The sequence below is a fragment of the Hyperolius riggenbachi genome, chromosome 8, assembly GCF_040937935.1.
Source record: "Hyperolius riggenbachi isolate aHypRig1 chromosome 8, aHypRig1.pri, whole genome shotgun sequence".
In the NCBI taxonomy this organism is placed as follows: Eukaryota; Metazoa; Chordata; class Amphibia; order Anura; family Hyperoliidae; genus Hyperolius; species Hyperolius riggenbachi.
Genome location: NC_090653.1, coordinates 123,933,268 through 123,952,125, shown reverse-complemented (window position 1 = coordinate 123,952,125; position 18,858 = coordinate 123,933,268). Strand labels below are relative to the sequence as shown.

At 44.4% G+C, this 18,858-nt stretch overlaps 1 protein-coding gene across 2 annotated transcripts in view; it reads right to left on the bottom strand.

Annotated features, from left to right (window-relative positions):
* MTM1 (myotubularin 1) overlaps nt 1-18,858 on the bottom strand; it is a 131,745-nt gene that overhangs the window by 54,051 nt on the left and 58,836 nt on the right. For both annotated transcript variants that reach the window (XM_068251021.1, XM_068251020.1), the window contains exons 5-6: nt 14,113-14,223; nt 11,434-11,535 (exon numbers count right to left, since the gene is read on the bottom strand). In XM_068251021.1, coding sequence (XP_068107122.1) covers nt 11,434-11,535; nt 14,113-14,223 — 213 coding nt within the window. The remainder of the gene's footprint in view (nt 1-11,433; nt 11,536-14,112; nt 14,224-18,858) is intronic.

The following is an 18,858-nucleotide window of genomic DNA, read 5'->3' as shown; positions in this document are numbered from 1 at the left end:
GCTGATTGCCGCTGAACGGCAGACTGCAGGAGGACGGCGAGGGACTCGCACGCGCTTATGGGGCTGGAGGAAGCGCCGGGTAAGTATCGATTCTATAGATCTTTTGATCTCTGGTACACTTTAAGCACGGTTATTGACAATGCATTTCTCTGGGTTTCGCCTGCTTCATCAGGTCTGTACAACAGTGCCCATCAGTTAGGGCCAGCAAGAGTGAGCACCTTTGTTGCATAGAGGCGAAACCATTGCTGAAATGACTCTGTGCTGCAGCGCTTTCTTTCATGCTGCTGTGCTGATCGACCAGACTCAGTACCTTCTAAATCTATAACTTGGATCAAATATGAAACTGCAGATGCAAGAAGCAGTCACAAGACAGCATTCAGGAGGCAAACAATGGCAACCTGCACATTCCTAGAACATCAACAAAATGTCATAATCCTGGAAAAATGCACTTCCATCTATTCTGCAAGCAAACAACACACCATAATGGCAAAAAGAGAACATGAGAACTGTTACAGTGATGACATTTAGTAAGCTACAGCCGCTTGTCCACGGCGTATAAGGCTATAGTAAAATATTGGTAATGTCATATTACCAATATTTTGACTATCAAATCCACCCGGGCCAAACACACCAGATATCTATTCAGCGTATGGTTTTGACATCTACCTAGGTAGAGGGAAGCCTCAGGAGCTTACTGCGCAGGCACAGTACAACTGATCGTGCGTGAAGAGGAGTGCGTCCCAAATCCGATTTCCAAAAAAAACCTTGTTGAAGGTCTTGGGGGGGGGGCATAGGTCCGCGAGCATAAATGGGGGACTGGAGGAGGCGGCAGGAAGCCTCTGCAGGATCCAGAGTCTTCCCTCTTCTAAGGCAAGTATGTGATTTTTTTTTTTTTTTACACAAGAGCTTCAGCTTGGATACACTTTATACCTTATTCACACGAACAGGGTCTATCGTCTGCAGGGATTAAGACTATTCCTCAGGCATATACTCAGGGTGAGTGCTGCACAGACATCACTAGCCTGCAGGTGTACTGTTGCTATGGTGGGAGGGGGGTCGGAGGATGGCAGCACAGCACATGACGGAGTGGTAGAGACAAACATAACAACAGTAGTCTTGGCCTGCGTGCTTGCGTGCAATTGCTCGTCAATTCATCAGGACCATCATATTAAAGCTACCATTTAGTGTGTTTGCGAAGCCTAAAGAAAGGCAGGACTAGCTACAGGATTCTATCTCAACGTTACGAGGTGTAAAAAAGGATTTGCACGCTTTCCACATTGTAAATGCAAGCCTTGCCAGAGATGTCAGATTAAGAGGAACTGAAAGCAAACTACTATCAACACGTATTAAAAGCATATACAGATACATCAGTTGGGTATTGTGACAGTGTGCAGAGACATGACACAGGAAGCTACAACATAAACACTACAAATCCAGCTAAGTCTCGTGAAAAGGAATGGAAATCCTCCAGCACGTAACCCAGCTCATGTATATGTATTTTAATAATTTACCACATTTGACTTTTTGATGCTTGAAATAAACCTGTTGATAAACTGACAGGAAATCCAATATTTAAATGTCCTCCTTTCAACAGGTTTTGTTTTGATATAGTAGCACTAAATAATGAATTGTGATACCCGAGACAGCCATATGTATTAGCTGGAACTGCATTATTGTGGAACTATTAATAGTCTTACAGGTCAAAGCGAGGTACTCTACACCTGAATTACTGTTGTGTTACCAGCTCAGGGAGATGACAGCCCAGCCACACAAGGTGGGTGAGGACAGCTTGTTTGTCAACTTTTACCATCCTAGATATTCCATGTCCTTCCATGTAGCATGAGGACCAACAGATTTTGAATACTATGAACACAGTGGCTTCAATTCACCAGTGGTTACCGACCTATTTATCTCATGGGAGGTAATTTACCTCCTGTGATATCTCCAAATAGCAATTCTCCAGAAGTATAGGGTGAAATATCGACAGAGAAATCCATGCGATAAATGTGCGATAAATAGGCAATAGTTAGTCGTTATTTTTTCTCAAAATCACAATTCACCAGGGAAAAAAGGGGGTGTGGCCATTCGTTATTTTTTCATCTATTTATCCCCTGAATGTACCTGGAGATATCTGTTTTTTCTCACAGCTGCTGCAGCTCACTCTGCAGCTAGTTTACTAGCAGCACACAGTAACAGCATATACTGTACATATTTCAGGCACCAGAGAGCAGCCTATTTACACTATTTAGCATATTAAAGAGAACCCGAGGTGGGATTTAATTATGTTACTGGGGCACAGAGGCTGGTTGTGCACACTAACACCAGCCTCCGTTGCCCCATGGTGTGCCTCCAGGACCCCCCTGTGTGCCGCTATACCCCCCGCAGTGCTAGCGACACAGCGTGTCGCCAGCACAATGTTTACCTATGCCGTGTCTTTTAGCGCCGCTACCCCGCCTCCTCTGTATCGGCGCTACCCGCCTGCGTCCCTTACCTCCCGCTGATTGGAGGGAAGGGACGCGGGCGGGTAGCGCCGATGCGGAGGAGGCGGGGGGAGCAGCGCTAACAGACAGGGCATAGGTAAACATTGCGCGCAGGGGGGTCCTGGAGGCACACCATGGGGCAACGGAGGCTGGTGTTAGTGTGTACAACCAGCCTCTGTGCCCCACTAACATAATTAAATCCCACCTGGGGTTCTCTTTAAGCATTTACAATAATAAGTGGATGGGTGAAACGGAGGAATCTGGATACATTTTTCATCAGGAGTGTGAAAATGTATCCAAATACCTCCTCCATTTCACCTATCCACTTAATATTGTAAATGCTTAATATTGTAATGGCAGGAGAGGGGGGGGGGGATTTGTAATGGAAGGAGAGGGTCAAAAAACAGGGAGGGAAAGCCTTTGCGGTCACATGCTGGTAATAACCTCCTCCTCCTACCCACAATCCTTTACTTCCAGCATCCAGAGAGGCAAAGTATCACATGCAAATCACTAACACCGCATAACTATCGACCGTTTATCGCACGGTTTTCGCATCCATATCACTCCATTATCGCACCATTATCGCCTGCTACCGAACACTCCTCTAACTATCCTCGCACAGTGGTGAATTGCAAACAAAGTGTTAAAATACCGCATGAGATAAAATACCGACCTTTTATCTCTTACTAACTCTCCTCTGGTGAATTGAGGCCAGTGTGTAGGTAAAGCTCTGATACCACATGGAACTGGTCAAATTGGATTTGTGTCAACACCCTTAACGACCGCCTAACACTGATAGGCGTCGGCAGGTCGAAGTGGTGTTTCCATGGCGGCTGTTCCATGTCAGTTCACGGAGGGTGTCTCCGTAAACAGCCTGCGAGCCCCTGCGCGGCTCGCAGGCGAAATGTAAACACGCGGGGAAGAAATCCCGTGTTTACATCATACAGCGCAGTAGCGACGTAAAGGAGATCGGCGATCCCCGGCCTCTGATTGGCCCGGGATCGCGGGCATCTGATAGGCAGAAGCCGTCCATGGAGCGAAGGGGAGGGAGGGGAGGAATAGCGCTGTGGAGGGGCGCTTTGAGGAGCCCCCCCGCTCGGCCACAGATAGCGGCGGCGATCAGACCCCCCCCCCCCTGCAGGACATCCCCCTAGTGGGGAAAAGGGGGGAGTCTGATCGCCCTGCCTCAAAGCTGATCAGTGCTGCGGGCTAGAGAGTCCACGCAGCACAGATCACTGAAAAATACCCTGGTCCTTAAGTGATTAAAGTAATACTAAAGGGAACCTGAAAAAAGGTAGATACTCACCTAAGAAGAGGGAAGGCTCTGGATGCCATAGAACCTCCCGGTCCTTTCTCCATGCCCTCTGTCAACCTCTGTTCCCCACTCCCACCATGAAAGTCTGCACCTTCGGGAGCTGGTGCTTCTGAAGGTGGGTGCATCCTTAGGGCCTGAGCCCACTGACGCAGTTGTGTACTCTTTTCAGTTACTCATCAATGTTACAAATGCTGAAAAGCGGACACAACTGCGTTAGCGGGCTCATACCCATACTGTGTAAGCGTGCACTAGCGCATGCTTAGTACAGACCCAGTCATCTTCGGGAATGTACTCTGATGAACTGAGTACTTCTGAAGCCTTCTCTAGGACTCCCGAAGGTGTATTCGACCTGTTGGTCAAATAACCTTCACAGGGGACAACAGTGGCCCGAGGGCACAGAGACGACTGGGAAAGTTCTATGGCATTCAGAGCCTTCATTATACATAGGTTAGTATCTAACTTTTTTCAGGTTCGCTTTATTATTACGTCAAGGGAGCGTACATACATAGAATTTGTGAGGGGGGGGGGGGGGGGGGAAGATGCACTCCTTATAATAATGGCTGACGTGCCAGGTCTTGTTCGGCAGCACTTAGGACACATTTCAATACTTCAGTGGGAGAAGACCAGCACTGTTATGATGTTGCTGTTAAGCTCTTTTATCATAAATACCCTTGCATTCAAGTGTTTTCTACAATAGCAACATGAAAAATGGGTTGATACCTCGGAACGTCGTTGTACGCTTCATGTAATAATCGATCAATAAAAAAAGCTTAACAGCAACTTCATGGCGGTGCCGGTCTTTTCACATTGAAATACTCGCATCTTGTGTTCAGAGAATCACTTGCCCTGATTCCTAAGCCAAGTTCACTCTTACTATAAGTGCCACCTGTAATTATCACTGGCAAAAGTTAAGGGACAACTACTGTACACTCACAAACTGCTTGGCTATGTATTCCATTGTCTGTTCTATTCATTGAGAGGAGAGAATGAGCAGGAGGTGCCCTGCTACATAGACAAGAGAAGAACAAAAGCAGCAGTAGTTGGTGATCCAGCATCATATATTAGTAAAACTAATGTCTGCAGTGTCAGGGACACCTCATTTTGTATTTGACAGAACAGGACAGAAGGATGATAATTCTCTTGCTGCAAAGAGCTCCCTGTTACTTCCTGTGAAAACAGATGGCAATACTTCCTGTGAAATGTATTGTGTGAACAGCTACTTGTTGCTCCTATTGAATGCCACTGTGTCCATTAGCAAATGGTATCCAGTACATTTAGTTTCTAGTCTGGACTTTAATCAGTTCCATTTATGGAACGGACTAAACAGAACTGAAACATGTGAACGGTTCCACGCCATAACATCGCATCCCATTTCCTGTCGGCCTTTATTCTGCTTAGAAACTGGTACGTTTTAAAAGCAAACCTGTGAAAAATTTAGGTGAAAAAGAACAGATACTTACCATGGTAGAGGAAAGCCTCTGGATCTGCCACCCCTCCACATTCTAGTTCTGGAGCTCCTGAAGTTCATAGGCGTGCTCCTGTACGCGGTCAGCTGCGTGGTAGCACAGAGCCACCACTCTGTCTCTGCGGGAAATGCAGAGCCCATTCAGCTCCGTGCACAGGAGTGAGCAGTCTTAGCCTGCACAATGTGGTCGAGCTCCATCAACAAGGCCTTGCTGACAGGCTTCAGGGGATCCCAGCCCTCGACTGGCAAGGAGGGCGGTGGCATAAGCTTCTATTAAAGAACACTAAAGTGAGGCTGCCATATTTAAAGGAGTACTGTATGGGCCCTTAGGGAAAAAATGAGTTGAACTTACATGGAGCTTCTAATGGTCCCCTGAAGACATCCTGTGCCGGCGCAGCCACTCCCCAATGCTCTAGTCCCCACCGCCGGTGACTTCCGGAATTTATGATGTCCTCGGGAGCGTACTGCACAGGCACAAGGCGTACTGCGTCTGCACAATATGCTCCCATGACATCAGCTGGAGCAAGAAGAAGGCCGTGCAGGCGCAGTGGCAAATTCCCGAAGTAACTGGCAGCGGGGACCGGAGCATTGGCAAGTGGCTGCACCAGCACAGAACATCTGCGGGGGACCATTAGAAGCCCTAGGTAAGTTCAACTCTTTTTCCCCAAGGGCCCCCTACAGTACTTCTTTATTTCCTATTTAACAATACTAGTTGCCTGGCAGCCCTGCTGATCTAGGTAGCTGCAGTAGAGCCTGAATCACACACACCTGAAACAAGCATGCAGGTAATCTTGTCAGCTCTTACAATAATGTCAGAAACATCTGATCTGCAGGCTTGTTCAGGGTCTTTGGCTAAAAGTATTAGAGGCAAAGGATAAGCAGGATAGCCAGGCAACCTGGTATTGCTAATAAGGAAATGAGGAAGCCTCCATATCCCTGTCTGTTCAGATGTCCTTTAACCAGAGGCTTCCCTCCACTTGGGTTAGCACCCATTTGGGGCATGGTTTTCACTACAGGTACACTTTAACGCATGTGTGAAGGAGCCCTTAACCTCCCTGGCGGTCAATTAAAACCGCCAGGGAGGCAGCGCAGAAGTTTTTTTTTTTTGTTTTTTTTATTTAAATCATGTAGCTAGCCTAGCATGTAGCTAGCCTAGTGCTGAGCGGCATCCACCAGCTACTTCTGATCGCCTCCGGCGATCAGGCCCATCCGGAAATCCCGTCCTGAGCGGGATTTCCATTATTGCTTCCGCGACGTTGTGACGTCAGAGGGAGTCCCGATCCACCCCTCAGCGCTGCCTGGCACTGATTGGCCAGGCTGCGCAGGGGTCTCGGGGGGGGGGGGGGGGAGACACCCTCTAACGCGTCGTGCGGTGAGTTCACGCAGCTAGCAAAGTGCTAGCTGCATGCAACAAAAAAACAAAATAATGTAAATCGGCCCAGCGGGGCCTGAGCAATCCTCCTGCACGGCATAGCCCGAGCTCAGCTCGGGATTACCGCCAAGGAGGCTAATCCCCATTCCCCCAATTTCTCTAGCTAGCTGTATGTCTGACAAGCATCAGTCATACGAGTAAAACGTGCCAGGCAAAGTTTGACCACTGTGGCCCCTTTTTACGAACCTGACTGCTACAGCGCCTGTAAACACACACACACACACACACACACACACACACACACACACACACACACACACACACACACACAGTTTATCACAATATAGAAACAATTATTAAATATGTGTATGAAACACACACACACACACAATGTGTTTATCACAATATAGAAACAAATTATTACATATGTGTATGTATGTAAAGAACAGAGCCTAGATCCCCTAGCACGCAGATGTCAAATTTAAGGCCCGTGGGACAAAAAAGGCCCGCTTTACCATTTTCTGTGGCCCCCAAGAGTTTTAAAGGGAACCAGAGATGAACATTTCACACAAAATAAACATATCAGTCAATAGCTTGTAAAGAATAAATGCTGTACCTGATAATTTCGCCGCTCTGGTGTGCCTTTTTTAGTGTTTTTTATCCATTATTGCTCCAGGAAAAATCCAATATTGCCGCCGGCTCATATCCCTTCTGCTTCCGGGTTATGAGTTGTTCTGGATGTGCTGTCTAGGCTATATGAGAAAGGCTGCTGCAGCCTTTCATCTGTGTGCTTTCATTTTGGTATGATGTGCAGCTGCCTGTAGGAAGTCTCTCTCATAGGAATGAAACTGCAGTCGTCATTATCTATGCAGACAGAGTGCACACAGATCATATTGCAGCCACACTTGTCTGTTTCAGAGCTTCGCTCTCAGCAGCAGCAGCCCCTCCCATGTCATCAGAGCTCTCGGTATGCAAAGCAGGAAAGCTGAGCCAGGAGGGGGCAGGCTTGGGCTTGAAAAGACTCCACAGAAGAGTGACTCCGCTATAATGATTCTAGGTCAAACCTGGACTGAAGGCTCAGTCGGAGATTCTTATCACAGCTGATAATAGACTAATTAAGCAGAAAAGAATAAAACTAAAAGCAGGGTAGGTGTTTACTGTCGTGTTCCCGCTGATAAATGTAATAAAATACATGAGGGTGCTTCGTCTCTGGTTCTCTTTAAATGTTCTTTAACTGCTTACAATTATTCATAACAGCAGACTATCATCCCATCCAGAGAAGCACACCGGTGACAGGGTTTTTGCTTGAAACATTGTCAGTTTGAGCAGGAGCACCGTAACAAACCATGGGGCTGCCCAGCAAAATTGGCATGGGGCCCCGTTTTGTTCTCCCCTGTGTTGCTGGTAAAACACAGGCACGCACAGCTTTCCCTCCGGCTCCAGCAGATAAATATGCCACTGCGCCAGGTATCATCTTCCTGGCAGATGTATGCTTTATGCTGCATACCAGGCTCCTGATCATGCGACATGCATCGGGAGCCAAAGGATTGCAGCCTTGAGTGTGTCGCTCTCAGAAAGAACAGAGGAATCATGTTCCTCTGCACGGTGGCGTAGTGGTTAGCTCTCTCGCCTTGCAGCGCTGGGTCCCTGGTTCGAATCCCAGCCAGGGCACTATCTGCAAAGAGTTTGTATGTTCTCACCGTGTCTGCGTGGGTTTCCTCCGGGAACTCCGGTTTCCTCCCACATTCCAAAAACATACGGATAAGTTAACTGGCTCCCCCTAAAATTGGCTCTAGACCACAGTACTTACATTACATAATATAGACATATGGCAATGGTAGGGATTAGATTGTGAGCTCCTTTGAGGGACAGTTAGTGACAAGAGATATAATATATATATAATATATATATATATATATATATATATATATATATATATATATATATATATATATATTATATATATATATATATATATATATATATATATATATATATATATATATATATATACACACACACACATACACTGTACAGCGCTGCGTAATATGTCGGCGCTATATAAATACTAAATAATAATAATAAAAAATAATAATAATCACACTTCCTGCTGGAGCAGGTATTTATTATACTGCGCTGCTGCACTACTCTGCAGAAGGGAAAGGAGATATGAACCCCCATCACGGTCCCTATAGTTACTGTATATACTTGACAATAAGTCTAGAAATTTAGGTCTGACTCACTAAATAAAAGTATAGGGATCGACATACACGAGTTACTGGCAACACTGAACACACTGAGTAATATGTGTACTATTAGTGACATTCCCATTTGCAGCAATTTACCTAGTGGTAGGTGACACTTTCTTGATAAAGGAAATACCAAGAAAACACAGGTCTGAAAGTCCTGGTCACAACAATTAACAAGAAAAGGGCAGGGGAAATACTGGCCTGCAGGAGGGGGAGTGAATAATTGCTGCACTTGAGGGCCACAAGGAGTTATTGGCTGCAGTTAAGGAACAGGAGGGGGTTAATGGCTGCAATACTTTATGCAGTGCAGTCATTAACCCCTACTGGGCCCCAAGTGCAAATGTTAATTCTTCCTGGTCACCAAGCGCAGCCATTAACTTTGCTGGGTAGACTTATACTTGAGTTAATAAAAAATTCCAGGTGAAGAGGGTCAAATATTGGAGTCGATTTATACACAAGGTCGACATATTCGAGGATAACTTAGTTTGAGACTGTTCAATAAATGTTAATAAAGAATATAGCATGTGACTTCAAGGGTACCCGAGACAGGCTTACTAAAAGATTTGATACTTACACAGGGCTTCCTCTAGCCCCATGAGCACTGATGCGTTCCTTTGCAGTCCTCCCGAGTGCCTCCGTTCGACCGCGATCAGCCTGGTAACTGGCTCAGCCACGCTAGTCCGGCTCTTCTGCGCATGCGTGGAGGACAGCGAGGGACGCATCGTGCTCATGGGGCTGGCGGAAGCCCTGTGTAAGTATCAAATCTTTTAAAATCTCATTTTGGCCCCTAAGGTGAATGAGTTTGACACCCCGGAACTAACAGTATATTTAGCAGTCAAACAAAATATAGTGCACAATGTGCGAAAAAAAACAGAAGACTGGGCCTAGATCTTTTAAAATGTTACAAAAAACGGGAGCTGAGCTACTAATAAAGTTAGATTTTCATGTACAGAAATGCGATGATAAAACATACCTCAATTCATGCAGAAGTAAAACTGTGTTTTCACCAGGGCTGTGGAGTCGGTCCAAAAATCCACCGACTCCGACTCCGACTCCTCAGTTTAGGATTCCACCGACTCTGACTCCGACTCCTCGACTCCTCTAATTTGCATATTACAATTGTGTTGATTAAAAGTATATAACATGAAATTCGTCTCTTAACTGCCAACGCCTAGGAATTTTACAAGACAACTGAAGTGAGAAGGATATGTAGACTACTATATTTATTCCCTTTAGACTAAAACTAGTCCTTGGTAAGAGTACTTGTAAAAGGTACAAACCGGAACAAAGAACATCTATCAGGCCCTAGGCAATGTAAGTGTGGGTACATGTAAGAATGATGTGCAGGTACTCTGCAGGGGAATGAGGAGATTCTTCCTCTATTACACATTCTTCATGCACAATCTGAACAAGGTTTATGGGTGACAGACAACACCTCTGTGTTCAATGTGCACAGCATTCTCAGTGGATTCCCTGCAGCTCTGTGGGGAGTGCATATGTAGAGTATAGTACTACTGTGTAACAAAGTAAACCTGAGACAGATGAAATTAAAGTTTTATACATACCTGGGGCTTCCTCCAGCCGCCTTCAGGATAATCAGTCCCTCGTTATCCTCCTCCACCACCTGGATCTTCTGCTATGAGTCCAGGTACTTGAGCCAGTCGGGCGTAGTGCGCATGCACACACTCCGCCGCCAGGAGCATACTACACCTGTGCAGCACTATTGCGCAGGTGCAGAATGTTCCTGGCTGTGGGAGCGGCATGCGGCCGGACAGCGCTGACTGGCTGAATTACCAGGACTCATAGCAGAAGTTTCGGGTGGTGGAGGACAGCGAGGGACTGATTAGCCTGAAGGGGGCTGGAGGAAGCCCCAGGTATGTATAAAACTTTACTTTTCATCTGTCTCAGGTACCCTTTAATTTGTAGTCACCAAACCAAATTTTAACAACATATCAAATTTTTGATTTCATCAGCAAAGGGAGTGCATACATTTGCATAAATCAGCATCAGTGCACAATTATTTCCATCTCATTGACCATCTCTGTTAGTGACACAGCTACACATTAGGCTGTATTCTTACAGCATAGATGTTGTTTAGTATATATAAGAGATTCCTGTGTACACATCATATATACTGTACAGTCACAATAAGATATGTATATCTGACCTTAAAAATACGGGAACTGCTTTATTTAAGCAGCACAAGTAACTAATTTTGATTGGTTTATTTCATTTTTGTGGACAGCTATTACTGTATATATACTGTATTTATACATTATTTTTAATGACTATTATCTGAGAAATAGAACATTTTATCATATTTTCTATTTTAATTACAGTTACAAATTCATTAGGAGTCGGAGTCGGAGTCGGTGCATTTTTTCCCGACTCCGACTCCAGGCACCCAAAATTGCCCGACTCCACGACTCCGACTCCACGACTCCACAGCCCTGGTTTTCACAGTACAGCTCAAGTTGGAAAATGTAGGAGGAACCTCAGTACAGCAAGTATAAATGTGGCATCAGCTAGCATAGGGTACATGCCGTGCTTACCAAGCTGTGTGACACTGGAAAGGCATGCCTTGCTAGATCCTCAACTATCTGCTTTCTGCTGTGTGTTTCCTGTTTCAGAGCGAAGCGCAGGTTCCTCATGTCCTGAGAGGGAGAAAAGAATGATGTAATAAAAACTATCAAAACAGGAGAGTGAAAAGGCTCATATCTGTCTGGGAAATACCCGGACATTTCACAAGCATCATAACAGAAGATCTGTGGAAATCAGCACATTCTTGTGATTACTCCAGTGTGCTTTAGAAATACTGAGTGCAAAGATTTGTATTACTGGAATTCCTACCAGGAGAATCTTCAGCTATGATTACCAATTCATCCTTACAAGCATGGCAAAATGGCTGTGAAATAAAAAGGTAGATCTGCTGCAAATACTGTAGGCTGAGCAAGCTGAGCTCTCGGCTTTTGGTGATTGTTCAAGAAGAACCTTTGACAAGAGAACATTAGTGATTAAAATTTAAAATTAACCTATGGAATTTTTTTTTTTTTACATTATTAGAATTTTGAATTTTAAAGCCTTGTCCATGTAATCTTTCCTCTCCCTGTGTTTGTTTTCTGCCTTATAAGCAATAAACACAAGTTAAAGGACAACTGAAGCGAGAGGGATTTGGAGGCTGCCATGTTGATTTCCTTTTAAGAAACACCAGTTACCTTGCAGTCCTGCTGATGCTCTGCATCTAATGCTTTTAGCCATACACCCTGAACAAGCAAGCAGCACATCAGGGGTTTCTGACATTGTCAGATCTGACAAGATTAGCTGCATGCTTGTTTCTGGTATGATTCAGACACTACTCCCTTTAGATTGTAAGCCTTGGCAGGGCCTCCCCCCTCCCTTAGTGTGTCCTTCTTAATTTTACTACCCCAGCAATTACACCCTTCTCATGGACTAACTCGTACTTGTTTTGCCGGGTCTCTGTAAACCGCCCTGATTGTATGTATAACCTTGTGCTGTGTTGTATAACCATTTGCTACCTCTCTGTCTGTCACCTCTTGTTGCAATGTATGTATCCCTATTTATTGTCCAGCGCTGCGTAATATGTTGGCGCTTTATAAATACAATAATAATAATAATACTGCAGCAAAACAGATCAGCAGTGTTGCCAGGAAACTGGAATTGTTTAAAGGGAAATAAATATGGCAGCCTCCATATCCCTCTCACTTCAGTTGTCCTTTAAAGAGGACCTAACCCGGGACTTCCTCTCTACTCTAAAAGATAAGCAACAGCATAATAACCTTTACAGAAAAGCATCTCTTGTTACAGCTTATAGAGCCCCTTGGAGATGCTGCAGTGTAGTGACTTCCTGGTTTTCTGAGAGAACATAAAGGGTTACACTCCTGTACTTACATAACCTGTCTGAATCAGCACAGCACAGTTCAGACAGAGATGACAGGTCAAATTACAGGGCGTCATTAGAAGCAGATTAGGATGTGGATAAAAGCAGGAAGCGGCCCAATTTTAAAATGAGGAAACGTGTACCGATGCAAAAAAACAACAATTTGGATTCCTGAGCAGGCCACTGAATTCAATGGTGAGTATATTGATACACTATTTGCAAGCAATTAAGTGTGTTCCCTACCTTGATTTGATTGCTGTCAGCATGTGACTAGAGGTCTGGATTTCTGCTGACAGAAAGGCTCCCTCTGGCACTCCCCAGAAAACTGACAGAAATATGTCCCCCACTGATGCTCATGCACAACCCCCATACATCCTAATAGTTGGGTGGGTGGGTGAGTGAGTGAGTGAGTGGCAGCTCAGCTATTCCCACTGCCTCATCCATAGACATTACTGAGGACAAAAAATGGATGAGAGGTAACTTGTCCACCTACACCAGCTCCCAGAAGGCAATGGGCTCCAACTGAGGAGAAACAGACCAGTATAAACCCCTGCACATGGAAACATTTGTTGAATTGTTATACAGTAGAAACAGAAGTCAGGAGGGGAAAACTCATATGGAATATGACTTTACGGAAACCTATAGTGAGAGGAGTACGGAGGAGTACAATGGAAAACATGTTTTGATTGCCATGAAATGAGATAGGGGACATCACTGAGCTAGGGCCCATAACACAGACTCTGCATGGACAGGTGCTGCTGCAGGTAAAACTGGCTATCAAAGATCCCAGATAATCTAACAAGGGAATTCCAGTTTCCACAGCAATGACTCACTGTGTGACAATTTATTGTAAACACATTTTTCTCATAGGCAGCAATAGCCCTTTAGTGCTTGAAGCAAGTGTGAAATGTCAGCTAGAAACATAACCTGTGCAGGTAAGGCAATTTCCAGTGTGCTCTAGTAAAATGGTAATATTTAGGCCTCGTTCACATTATCACACACAGATGGCCGTGCGATGGCACGCCATCTGCGTTTGCATGCGTTGCGTGGCTGATTCCATTCACTTATAGTGAATGGGTCAGCTGCGCGTTTTGCTTAAAAAGATGCGTGCAGCATGCTTTCGCGCACCGCACTAGTACGGGGGGCATGCAGTGTGAACGTGAGACAGTGCAGTCTATGCACATCTGATGTTTGTGTGTGTCTGCCGCCTACACAACGTTGCCGAAATGCAGACAGCAACCCATGTAATGTGAACGAGGCCTTAGTTATGTAGAACATGGATGAGAGGATACCAAGCATTTATCTACATAAGAAACAGGATCACTGTACTTACTTTGCAGGTTATATCCAAACCATAGGAATTTTCTCCTCGACTAGATGCACCACCCATCTTCTCAATCCTTGCTATGACACCAAGAGGAACTTCGAATATTATTAATGCCTCCTGAATAAAAAAAAAAATGGCTCATTAAACCATTGATTTTGAAACACAGGCAGCAATCTACTTACAATGTTTCAGAGATACAAAGTTGTCGCCATGTAAAAAATATACAATACTGTTTTGTATTACAAATCATTGTTTATACTCTATGTCCAAATGCAGAGTCATCCGAAAGTAAATCATTTATCCACATTTCACCAAGTTTAGGACTCCACTTATAATTTCACGAAAAGCAACCTGTAAGTAGGGGACTACCTGTATTACTTTACTTTAAAGGATACCCAAAGTGACATGATGAGACAGACGACATTTGTCTGTACAGTGCCTAGCACACAAATAACTATGCCGTGTTTCTTTTTTTTCTTTCTCTGTCTGAAAGAGTTAAAATTAAATATCATGTATGTAAGTGGCTGACTCAGTCCTGTCCAAACTATACAACACTTTCCTAGCAGAAAATGGCTTCTGAGAGCAGGTAAGAGATAAAAAGCAATAGTTCATAGATTTAAGCTCTGGCATACTTCAATGACTGTGTCATTGAGCAAAAACGATAAAACCGTTACAACTTAAAAAGTAGATTTAAACCTAAAATAATACTGTGAAATATCTTAAGTCATTTTAGATACAAACGTTTATTTCATTAGTTTATTTTTGCCCTGTGTCCCCTTTAAACTGCATAAACAGGGACAGATGAGGCACAATATAGCAGCAAAAGTAGTATGCAAAACTGCTGTGACCATTAAACTAGGAGGACCATCATTCACACATGGGTTGTGTACAAAGAAGAGCTTGTGAAAACCATATTTGTACAAATGTAACAATGGTTACCCATTAAAAATCTTATAAATAATACTAATTGAAACGGATGTGTTCCATATCCATATTTATCATCTGATAAGAGTGAACAAAACAAAAATTAACTTTCCTGAAACGAAAGCAAAAATAAACTTATGAGATAATGAATTATATATGCAGTAGGCATAATAGAACATTAGTAGCAAAGAGACAGTCTATTTTTTTATTTTCAGTTACATAGCTTTATTTATAACATGGCATCATTCTGTCATATTTGCAGTTTACAAACCACACTCTGTATTTCAGGCTGCAAAACAAAGCAGAGCTAATCAACCTTTGAACGTTACTGCAGTAAAACCTTATCTCTAGCTGTCTCCCACTGTTTCTTTGCAGTTTGCCATTTAGAAAAAAGGACTGAGCTCAGAGAAGCTCTTTTGCATAGATAAGTGTTTTAACTCTTCCTCTACTGGAAAACCACAATACTTTTTACTTTTCTACTGTTTATTGTGGCGCTGTTCAATTAAAAAGCTGACACATCATTGCATTCCAGTAGTTCTGCTGGTGTGGTTAGCTTACAGGGACAATTGTGGGAGAAAACATATGCTCACTCCAACCTGAATTATCGCAAATACCTTCTGTTTTAAAGCAGATCCGAGATGAAAAACTACCGTATATACTCGCAAGCAAGCTGAATTTTTCACCCCCCAAAAGAGGCCGAAAAGTAGGGAGGTCGGCTTGCTTGCGAGTCATGTGCCACAGTGCCAGTATGGGTAGGTGGGTGGGTAGGTGGTGCCCCTCCCGACTACTCCCGCGGCCGCCGCTGCCATTACCTTAGGCAGCGTCGCTTCTTCTATTCCCCTGTCCTGCTCCGGCGGTAACTAATTCACACCAGCGCGCCCCTTGTCGCTGCTGTGTGATGACGGAGGAAACCATAGAGAGCGGCTTCCTGTAGCAGCGATATGTATCGCCGTTACAGATGCCCCTGATGAGTCACTGAGTGACGAAATCGATAGGGCGGAGCTTGATGCGGAAACGGGATTAGGTCGCATACGGAGTGGCGTGGAGGCGGCGAGGCGGACTGCGGAGGAGAATCCCTGGCATACCGAGAGTGCAGCGGTGTTCAGAGTTAATCCGACGGTTTGGAGCCTGCCAGCCCTGGCCACCTATACGGGGGAGAGCCCGTTCTAAAAACTCTGAGCTATTTTAAACCTTCTGGAACATGTGAGTTTAACCTCCTTAGCGGTAATCCCGTGCTGGACACGGGGTAAGCCGCCGGAGGGTGCCGCTCAGGCCCTGCTGGGCCGATTTTCATAATTTTTTTTTTGCTGGCTGCGCCAACACCCCGATCGCCGCCGCCGCGCGCCCGATCGCCGCTATCCGGTGCGGCGCGCGCCCCCCCCCCCCCAGACCCCTGCGCTGCCTGGCCAATCAGTGCCAGGCAGCGCCAAGGGGTGGATCGGGTCTCCCAATGATGTCCCGACGTCGCTGACGTCATCCCGCCCCGTCGCCATGGCGACGGGGGAAGCCCTCCAGGAAATCCCGTTCTTTGAACGGGATTTCCTGATCGCCTATCGCCGGAGGCGATCGGCGGGGCTGGGGGGATGCCGCTGAGCAGCGGCTATCATGTAGCGAGCCCTGGGCTCGCTACATGATTTAAAAAAAAAATTTAAAAAAAAACTGCTGCGCTGCCCCCTGGCGGTATTTTTCATACCGCCAAGGGGGTTAATGGATGTTTTTAATAAACGGTTTTTAAGCGGTAATACACTATGTGGAGTTTTCTTTGAGGTGATATAATACAAAAGAAATCCCTGTTGGAAAAAGACCATCTGTGATCTGCTTTAGAGGTGGGGGACGACCCGGGAACTGTCCCAAGGCTTAGACTGACCTGTGTGGTCAGTGGATGCTTTGAGTGGCACACAAAGGGTACTGGTGGTGGCTCATCTATATGTCATGAAATAATTCATCTGCTGAAGCTATTAAGAGGCGTTTTGAAGTACTCTGGATTGTCTCTGAATGCTTTGAAGGGACTTTTAAGGACCTGGTTAATGTTTTTTGGCATCTAACTGTTTAGTGTTGTACAACTTTAAACCATTGTATCTACTACACCGTGAGCGCCACCTCTTGGATGTAATTTTTTGTTTGTTAGAGGAGGCAAACGGGTGTCTACAGGTGTTTTACAACTGTGAGCGCTACCTCTTGTGGATGTATAACAAGTAACTTGTCTACATATCTTTTCTAAAGTTTAGATAGTTTACACAGCAAATCTAGCTGCAAACAGCTTTAATAGAATATGATTATGTCTTCCTGTGATACAATGACAGCAGCCATGTTGTTTGTAAACATTACACAGAGGAAGGCTTATCTGTATCTTGATCACTAAGCCTGTGAAAAAAACCTAATCCCCCCTCCTCCCCTCTGCCTCTGAAACCAATGGCTAGTAACACCTCCTCCTACTCCTGCCCAGACTGAGCTCCCATGAGCCATTGCTACTGCCAAGGCTCTCTGAAAACCTGTGGGTGTGGTTTCTTTAGTTTATAGGGAATTAGAGTATTAAAACAAAAACAAAAAAGTATTTGGCTATAGGAATGCCCTATAAACAATAGGAAAGGAACACAATTCTGCAATGAGTAAAAGTTCACCTCGGATCCACTTTAAGGCAAAGTGTTGTTTTGCTTATCAGTACTACACATACAATTCATTATCTCATACGTTTATTTTTGCTTCAGGTTTGTTTTAAATTATGGCGTTCAAGCAAAATCCCCATGCCTTAGTTATCCCAGAACACTGTAAGCATTTGCTTCCTAGAAGAAACACATGGATGGAGTTTTTAGGGCAAGGGGCATCTTTATTTATCAACAGTTATTTGGTTTCTGATTTGTGTGGAAAAAAAGAAACACGATTCATCACTAGAGCCTACCAGTGAGAAGCTAATCATTTTGAGTTGACGCATATTTTGGTTCATTTTAGGCAGCTTGCAATTGGTCCAAGCAACATCACCATCTGCTGTATTTGGTTTCAATTTAAAGCTGCATAACTTATGAATCCTCTGCAATAGGCGGCTTCCATGTTTTGTGTGTCGCTCAATCATTTAACAATCCTCAATGTCCATCCTTTATTAACAATGACTTTCATTCCTCTGCCATTGACAGGGTTGTAATATCAGGCCCAGTCTAAATATTTTCTGGTGAACTCTCAAAAATGGCCATCAGCAAGCATTCTGGCTGTAAAGTGTATTGTGCAAATTCAAGCTGAAGCATTCACTTCTAATTGATATGTACCTAATATCACTCTACTGCGTGCAAATACTTATAAGACTGCAGTGGGAGGGACACCACTGTAGGATCACTCAGAGGCCAGCATAGGATAATAATCCACTCAGAAAAATACAGTGGCACATACAAATTGGGAATAGCATTTTGTGGTTTTAGAGTGCAAGAAAAAAAAATACTCTCACAACAGGATATCTATTAGCAAAATGGCAAGGAAAAACAAATGGGTTTATCAAAAGGACTCCTGCTTAATCAAGCGCTACAAAAGTTGTGAATAAAGGATTTACAGCCCAACAGTTTTATTATGCTGGGAATACACGGTGAGTTTTTTCGGCAAATTAACTGTCCGATCATTCTTCCAATCGTTTTTCCGATTGTTTTCCATTCATTTCTATGAGAAAATAGATTAGAAAAATGATTGAAATCAGATCAGAGTCATCAGACCTGTTGGAATTTTATCAAAATGAGCCATCTATGTGCCAAAAAACTCATTGTGTATTCCCAGCATTAGAAGGTTGAGTCCACTGAAATGTTTATTCAAAAACAACAAACTGAAGTAAACCCAACTCCTCCACTG